The sequence below is a fragment of the Acanthisitta chloris genome, unplaced genomic scaffold (assembly GCF_000695815.1).
Source record: "Acanthisitta chloris isolate BGI_N310 unplaced genomic scaffold, ASM69581v1 scaffold11707, whole genome shotgun sequence".
NCBI lineage: Eukaryota > Metazoa > Chordata > Aves > Passeriformes > Acanthisittidae > Acanthisitta > Acanthisitta chloris.
In genome coordinates, this window is record NW_008680990.1 from 40,410 (window position 1) to 49,574 (window position 9,165).

The following is a 9,165-nucleotide window of genomic DNA, read 5'->3' on the forward strand; positions in this document are numbered from 1 at the left end:
AGGGCAGAACTCTGCTTAGCTGCAGAGAGCACTGCAGTGGGGAACACACTGCATCTCCTTCTATTCCTGCTAGATAAGCATTCCCCAGCATCCACCTGGCACAAAGGTCCTCAGACATGCATGTGCTACAATCACACATCCATTCACTTAGGCCATGGACTGACCTGACACTAGTAAAAACATCTCATAATCTGCTTGCCTCCTCAAAGCTGGTCTTAGCTGCAGAGAGCACTGCAGTGGGGAACACACTGCATCTCCTTCTATTCCTGCTAGATAAGCATTCCCCAGCATCCACCTGGCACAAAGGTCCTCAGACATGCATGTGCTACAATCACACATCCATTCACTTAGGCCATGGACTGACCTGACACTAGTAAAAACATCTCATAATCTGCTTGCCTCCTCAAAGCTGGTGGCCTTGCAGCCGATACCCACTACAGGCCTGGCAGAGTCTTCCTCCACACCATCCTCACAACACAAACCAGAAATGGTACAGCGGCAAATACACTCATAAGAGAAACAGAAGATCAAAGACTACTCACAGCTGGTCCTGGGCGGCCTTGTATTCCTGAGACCTAAGCAAGGACACAAATTCAAGTCACCACATAACATTATGGTCGTATTTGTCATGATTACCCCGCAGAAAATTAGTTACCGAAAAGTAAGTAGCAAGGGAGGAAATTAAAATACTGAGCAAGTTATAAAGCTTTTGAGGGGAAAAAATAAACTCCACTGGTTATCTCTTTCCAGTGGAAAATTATTATTATAAGCAATATGAGCAAAATCTTGGAATTATCCCTGTTATCCTAAAAAAAGATGAAATAAATCCGTGAATTGCAATGATTTAGGTTAAACTTATTTTTTACATTTGGTTGTCTTCATGCTATAAAGGGATAACAGAGAGAGAAAATGACAACTGATTTCACCACTTTCCAAATACTAATTTATCACTATACCTCCACAAAATTCTAACTATATAAATAAAGACTATGACAGATTTAACTTGGTAAGATTTTTTCCCCAAAATGCAATTGACAGAAATATCTAATGTTACACATGTGAAACAGCATACTGAATTCCATTCTTAGGCTGTACATTTTTGTAGTGTTTACTTCATTACTGCAATTCTGCTCTAAAGCACTAGAATGCAAACTTCCAGGGTGTGAGGATAAATGAAAGAAAAAATGCACTTACAGGTGGCACTATTCCAGGTTCTCCTTTTTGTCCCTGTAGGAAAAAGATTAAAAAATCAGATGGCAGAAAATCACAGAATCATAGAATTTAAGCATTGGAATGGACCTTACAGGTCTTCTAGTCCCAACCCCCCCTGCCATGGGCAGAGACACCTCCTCACTAGATCAGGTTGCTCAGGGCCTCATCCAGCCTGGCCTTGAACACTGCCAGGGTCGAGGCAGCCACGACAATTCTAAGTACCATGAACAGTACTAGTTTCACCAATGCCATCCCTGTCATTGTGGTAAAAAAATAAGGCTTCACTATGATACAATTGAGCCTAAATTAAAGTACCTATTAACTAATCCATACTACTCTAATTATTGTGGACACTGATTAAATGAAGGCTATAAATTAACACTTCCCTTAACTTTCTAACATACTGGCTGAAAGAAGGATCAAACTAAAAAAAATCCCATGATATTTAAGTGCTAGAAAACATGCTGGAGTTCTGCTGTTGGATGATTTGATTCACAGGAAATTCAGAGCCCAGAGCAGCATTCAGATTCCATTCCTTCAAGATATCAAATTCAAATTCATATCATTAAATCTATGGACATAAAAAAACCCATCTACAGCCTAGGATCAGGAGACAATGATACCACACAGCTTCAGAGTGAAGCACACAGCACTTGCGAAGCAACTTTTCTTTGAGCTGAATGTGTTGACAATGATTACATATTACACCAAATAACTGGGTTTAGACCTATTGGCGGTAAGTGGGTTTTTTAAGAAAAAAAAGGGCTTTTCAAAAATAAAAAAAAATCTGGTTTTTTTAATCAAGTAATAATCAGGTGATCACAGTCCAATTATTTCCATAAACTACCTCTGTGTAGAGAATACTTAGTTTTAGTGAGTGTTTATACTGAGATTCAGAGTACATATTAGAAAAAAAATCATTCTCTGTTAAGGTGTTCAGGCATTGGAATAGGAAATTGCCTAGGGAAGCGATGGAGTCACCAGCCCTGGAATTGTTTAAGAAGCATCTGGATCTGACCCTGGAGAGTATGATTTAGGGTTTAGGGCTTACAGCAGTGACAGGTTAATGGTTGGACTTGATAATCTTAGAGATCTCCTCCAACCTCGATGATTCTATGATAAGCTAAAAAATTATTTGTTATTTCTTGTAGTAGATTTTCAGCCATGGGATTCTCATATTAAGATCCAGATTTCTGCCTGCATTCCAACAATTCGACCATGTGGACTGTAATCTCCCTAACCACCAAGGAAGACCAAGAGAAAGTGTTTCTAACAGAGCTTTTATGTATCTTCTGTAAAGTTCTTCAAGGAGATGCAAGAAAATCTTGTAACAGTTATAATACATTAAAAATAGAAAAGGAAATCTTACCTTTCTTCCTCTACCTACGGAAAAGGACAAAAGAAGAGAGAAAATTAATGTTTTTACTCTGAGAGACAGAACACAGTAAGAGTTGAGTGAAGGTGTCATAGCTAGAGCCATCCCTGATCGTGGATACGCAGAGGATGGTGCATCACCTAGAGGGAGCTGAGGAAGTTCCCGGGGGGGACACACTCCATTGGTGTGAGGAATTGGGACAATTTGCAGTGACGTTCCCTGATTCTCAGCCTTCTTCACCATTGCACAGAATAACAAAAAGCACTTTGGGAAAGCAGAATATCTTAGGGGGAAATGTCAGATAATGGCCTAATGACTGATAGGGAAGTCAAAGAAAGCTTTATTACTGACTTCAATACAAGCAACAATGATGGATCCAGAACATGTTACCTGGTAGTTTTCAAAAGACAGAGCTGAGCTGATGGAGGGATTTTTGACCTTTTCTTGTTTGAAAAACACCTGCAATATCATGTGCCTGCATTCAGATGCAGATAGCCATACATGCCCACAAAAATCCTTCAGAGGGATATTTTATTAATACCTTGAACAGCAGTAAGGAATTCTGGAACATACCCATACTGCTTTTATATTTGCTGGGTGTACTTTGTTGGAGTTGGCCTAATGCCTCCCAAAACACAGCAGGATGCACCAGCTATTTATTAATGCTCCACTGCTCAATTACACAAATCCCTATTTGCTCTTCATTGCTGCTTTATTCTACATTAAGCTACACAGCAGCAATTTTATCTCTTGAAGAAACTCATTATTATAGATAGAATGCAGTTCAAATAATTCAATACACAGTATCACTGGGCATTAATTGCAAGGTAAGGAATATTCTTTTAGGAAAAGTGAGGTGGGATTACTTTATCCAAGTTGCTCCAGGAAGAAGAAATGGACTGGAAAAGACAATTTTTAAGGTATGTAACAAGTATGCAAACAGGGAGTCAGTAAAACTTCATGCTCATTTTATTTTTATATCTCATAAAAGAATCACATGTCCATGTTTCCACTTTGAAGAAACACACTGTTTGCATTTCACTGTTTACATTTATTTAGCTATTAGAGGGTTCCTGAATTGAGCATTTTATGAAAGAATGCCCTTATTTTATTATATATAGTTATGTATGCAATATATATTTATCTTAATATGTTAATTTATATATTTATCTCAATATATTTATGTTTCAGTTTCAGATGAACCACAGAAGTCAGAATTCAACTTCCTTGAAATATCAAGATGGAATTGAAATCAACCTTCTAGCTGTAAAGACATTCGGGCTTATATCAGATTCATATGCTAAAGAAACTATTTCCAGAGCCACCTGTGGTGCTGCCCAAGATGGAAGATTACTGTCAAGTATCTATTATTTTCAGATTTAAACTTACAATGTTCCTACTTCTTTGGGCTGTATCGCCTTTCAAAAAAAGCAAACTTACAAAGCAATCTTACCAATGGTGGGGTCAAAATCCCGTGATGTGCGGGGACACACAGGACAGCACTCTCCTGGGGGCACCTGTGGGTTCTCACACTCCAGCAGATCTTGACACTGGATCTCGTCACAAAGAATAGCTCCATTGTCACAGACACAAATTTGGCATGGTGAGGGCTTCCAAATATCCCTGTTCAGGTACATCTGTCCATTCTGAGTGCAAGCTATTTCTTCAGCATCTTCACCTGCAAGAGGAGAGAGACTATACAATACATTTTCCAACCACAAAATAGAAGGAGTAGGTCTGGACAAGAAAAGAGCACATCTGGAGATGAGAAGCAGCATCACATACACAAAGACGATAATCCACCAGCATAGCTAAAGCTGGTATTAAGGACTCCTAAACATAAGATATCTCATCTATGTTTCTTATTTTACCACCTTACTTCTTGATCAGAAAGATGTAAAGCAGAGTCACCATGCAGAGCACAATCCTACCACAGTATCAAAAGAACTTTGCCTCAGGAGTCTTTGGATGTCATTCTGCTCAGTGAGGTACTAACTGTGCCCTGAGGAATTCCTGCCAATTCCCTGCTCTGTGTAACTGCTGTGCAAGAGACATCTGAACAGGGAGAAGAACCTGTGAGACTTCTGAATTAAAGGGCATGCACCACCTGCTCCCTGCTGCAGATAGCTTACACAGCCAGATATAGGACAGTCCTGAACATACATGGCAGTGTCTGGTGGAAGAAAAAAACCCAACTCATTTATTGGGTAAAGTTTATCTATGGAGGTCATTCCATTTTATTGAAGTTGCACATGACATTTTTAACCTAGTCCTCTCCATTACAGAAGGTTTACTTTCTTTCCTGTCTTAATACTATTAATTTTCTTTGTTTTCCTTGAATTCCAATTTAGAATTAATTTCTTACTAATCATTTAGAAATCCATTCAATATAGTTATTGCTCTACAAACAACCTACTGCCACCAAGGTGGAACAACTTCTCTGGGATGAATTTACAACTTAGAAATTTCAAAAATTTCCCCATTTAACTGATGGCAACATCTAAGAGACATAACCATCTGTTTGGGTACTGTTCTAGCCACACTTGAGTCTACACCTGTGTTTTCTTCCTACTCTGTAGGCAAACGCTCTGAATAAAAGGGGTTTTTTTCAATCATGAGGTGAGTATATCTCAGTATTTTCTCCTAAAATTAAAATATGGCTGAGAAAAAAATACAGAAAAAAAAAAAAAATCAAGCAAAGTGGAAAGTTTTCCTTGTGTATTCAACATTTTACAGAATGTCCTTGCAGAAAAGAAGATTTTTTTCATTTTGTCCCTGTGAGTATTTCATCCTCTAAGGGAACACAAGTGCCTGCAAAACCTACGAACTGTCCTCAGACAACTGGGTCAGAACTTGCAAACCAAGAATCCCAGTGCCAAGACACTCTCTGAGTCACACACAGCAAAGCTGTCACTCACAGTCCAAAATTACTCTCCTGACCCCAGAGATGCTTCAGAGATTAATCTTACCTGGGTGGGAACTCCATCTGACCACAGAAACCTATGAAAAATGTCTTTGAAACTGGACAACCCAGTGAAAACCACTAAAAATTCCTAAACAGGCCTCACTTCTAAGTGATATAAGACTGGAGACAAAGTAAATTAGAGAGCAAGAGAGAGCAGATCCCCCTCATCAAAGATCACAACCACTGGTTTCTTAAGAAAACCTGATATTAGTGTAAAAAATAACAGCTCTAAGCACAAGAACAGTTCTGCTGTTCTATACATTTCTGTCCTAATTTAAACCAGATGTAAACAGAAATTTACAAAGTAATAAATATGAACAGATTTGGAATTTCAGTTTGGTGCCTAGAGTCCAGTTACTCCATCAATGTCAAAGCTCGATGAAATGGAGCAGATGTGTCATTAACTGTTGCCATCACTAACTTCTGCAGCTTTCTAGCAGACACTGAAATTGAAGTTTTCACCAGGTCAGTTTCTCTTCAATCACCTTATCACACCCAACTGACAAAATGACTCCAAGAGGTGTTGCAGAAGCTCAGAAGCAAATGTTTTCAGTGTGAAGTAAAGGCATCGACTAAGTGTGCTGTACAGTCCATTTAAGACACTGTGAGAATCATTTTCCAAGCTGCAGATCATATTTTGGAAAGCACTCTTCTCACTTCTCCCCTGTGAGCATGACATAACACACTGTCTGGCATATTACCCTTTTCCCCCCAAATGTCTGGCATATGGTCTGTGTCTTCTTTAACATATCACCCGCAGAACTCATTGTGCTGTTCAAAAGAGCAGCAGTTTGCATAAATGAAATTTCTAAGTTATTGAGCCCAAAGTCAGCATTCTGTCATAACTTCAAATAAACCACATAGCAACTGCTTTGGGAAATCAGAGCTGAGCCAGATGGTGACTAGCTTCTGCCTGGGTCCTGCTCAGCAGCTGGGAAAGAGGCAGACAAAGGCAGGGGGGAAAAAACACATACCAATTTCTAGAAGTGCACCGAGTGCTTCCCTATCAGATTGCTGATACACTAATGAAACAAAACACAACAACAACCAACCAAAAAACCCAACCACACCTTATAATACTGACAGAAACCAGTGGTTTGCATCTTTTTCATTATATTTGATGCTTCTAGTTTTCCTTTCTGCTGTGACTGCATTACACTGAGACAGCAACCTGAAAAGAGCAGCTATTTCAAAGCCAACTCATTTCACAAGCACATCCTCCTCTCAGGCCTGAACTGCAGGTATATTATCCAGCAAAGAAAATCAGTCTACTATTTCCTCTCTGGCTGGGAAATTGGTAAGTTTAATTATAGAAACCAATTTGCAAACTCTTTATATATCACATATTGTTTCTACCTCTACAGTTGTAAAAGAAGGTGCTGAATGGCTTGAGAAGCAGCTTTGGAAATTTTTTATGTGGAAAAAGGCTCTGCCAGCTCATTAACCAATTCCTTTCTTACAAAAATTAAAGTACAACTCTAATTGGTATTGGACCTGACTAAAGAACCTACAGAGTTGCCAATTCACTGAAGTTGGAGGAGTGTGCAAACATAAAAGGCAAGGGAGAAGAAATACCCAATGATACATATTCAAGGACTCATTCATCCATGAACTTGCACAAACAACCTTCAGAAAGAGGATTTCAATGAAAAGTGCAGAAAGTACAAGGCAATTTTCTTCTGCTGCATATTGATGTGTTGGAGTATCAGTTTTACTTGAAAGAACTAATGTATCAGCAGTCAGACAGTTACAGCTCATGCACTAGATCATCAGAGACTATGCATCAACAGCTTGGAAGGAAAAATGACATCATGTACTGCCATACCCAGTTTGGTGACAGCACTAAATGGTACTAATTACCGGAGGTTGGGGCAGGGCACATGACACGCCATCGCAGCCACTAGATGGCTGTCAACGTCCATCAGTCGTCATGCCAAGTGTCAAAGAAGTTTGTGAGCAGACAAGGTATGCGAGGCACACCCTGCTTTGGGCAGTTCGTGCTGAGCTTGTTTTTCTTTCTAGTAAATCTCTCTCCAGGTTAATTCCACTCCTCAATAAGCCAACAACAGGACAAGTGTTTTAAAAGACAGCATATGAAACCATTTTTTACCATCAGATATACATCATTTTGAAAGCCACACCTGGCAATTTACTGCTGCTTCACACACTGTTTAAAGTTACTTACTCCACATTATTGTGTCCACACTGCTTTCACTGACTTCTAGTTCACATCTTGCACGTGAAAATGGAAAGTAAGGCCTGGGCATGGAACCAGGTAAAACAAAATGAAAGAAAGAAGTAAAATGACACCATCAAAGGTCAACCATACAAAGTAGAAGCAGTCAATCACCATCACCTCAGCTGAGGCAATGTCAGGTATACAACAGAAGAGAATCCATCACTCAGTGCTCTACTTGGGAAAAGAAATGGCCTTAACAAAACTTGCAGACATAAAGGTTTTCTGCAGATATGAACAATTTTGGTTCACAGATGAAATGGAAAGAAAAGGATTTGACATCAAAGCAGATCCATTTCATCACATTTTTACTTGTTCTACCAATGTGCTAACTAAAGAAGCCTAAAGGCTGACACACCTGCAGCGGTAGGGAACACAGACTGACAAAGGCAGAAAAGATGATGACTGGTATTGAAAGCACAGCCTGCCAGCTTTAGGCTTTCTTCTGCCAAGTGGGACTTCTTGATGCATACTGTAACCAAACCCCAATGCTTTTGCATTGCTTAACATAGAACAACTGGAACAGAAGATATATGCAAAAGGATTGGAAACAAAACAGCTTGTGTAGTGCCTTTTCATTCTCTGTCATCCCAACTCTAGCTTATGAAAAGCATAGAGAAATGTAAGATTACACAGATACAGTAGGTTTTAAGTTTAAAAGCCCTAAAATATGAAAAGCCGAGTTTCAAGATCTGAATTACAAAATTAAATCCTGCTGACTTCCAAAGCAGAGGTGCAGAAGTAAATCAAACTGAAAGATGCTATGTGCTAACAACCATTTTGCAATTGTACTGTTGTGCATGGGTACCGACTGCCAAGAGAAGGACAAGAGGAGCTTGATGTTAATAAATATTTGACTGTCAGCCTGCTGCAACAATAATGTAGGACTTGATCCAGTTCCCATTAAATCATTGGGAAAAAAACCTCTCATTTACTCCAGTAAGAATCAGGCTGTTTTGTTTATCTTTTGGTAACGTTTTTTTGAACAGTAATAAATAAAGTATTATCCAAATTACTGTGTCTTGCAAATTATAATGTAAACACCAATTATTTTGAAGATCAGATAGTTTTCAGGAGTGCTGACAAATACAAAACCTACTTTGCATCTGTGGCACAGACTCAACCTTCATAAACACCCTGGACAGGGCAGGGAACTGCACAGCAGCGACACTTTGCTCGAAGATCACTCAGGAATCTTTCCTGTCAGTTAATCTGCCATCTTGGATCTGCCTATTTCTAAAGCCCTTAGTTAAACTAACTCACTGGAGTTACTCCATAAACTAGGTTAGATGTAAACATGTTTACTTTCTTCTTCTGTTTTCACTTTGATTGACCAGCTGGATGGCTGGACACGTTGCTGGGTGCCTGGAGGAGAAC

General features: G+C 39.3%; 1 protein-coding gene across 1 annotated transcript in view; it reads right to left on the bottom strand.

Moving 5' to 3' along the window:
* COL5A2 (collagen, type V, alpha 2) overlaps positions 1–4,265 on the bottom strand; it is a gene marked incomplete at both ends in the record, with an annotated part of 43,846 nt that extends 39,581 nt beyond the window's left edge. The window contains 4 exons of the mRNA XM_009077931.1: positions 543–575; positions 1,195–1,227; positions 2,582–2,595; positions 4,041–4,265. Of these exons, the coding sequence (XP_009076179.1) occupies positions 543–575; positions 1,195–1,227; positions 2,582–2,595; positions 4,041–4,265 (305 nt within the window). The remainder of the gene's footprint in view (positions 1–542; positions 576–1,194; positions 1,228–2,581; positions 2,596–4,040) is intronic.
* Between the last annotated feature and the right edge of the window lie 4,900 nt (positions 4,266–9,165).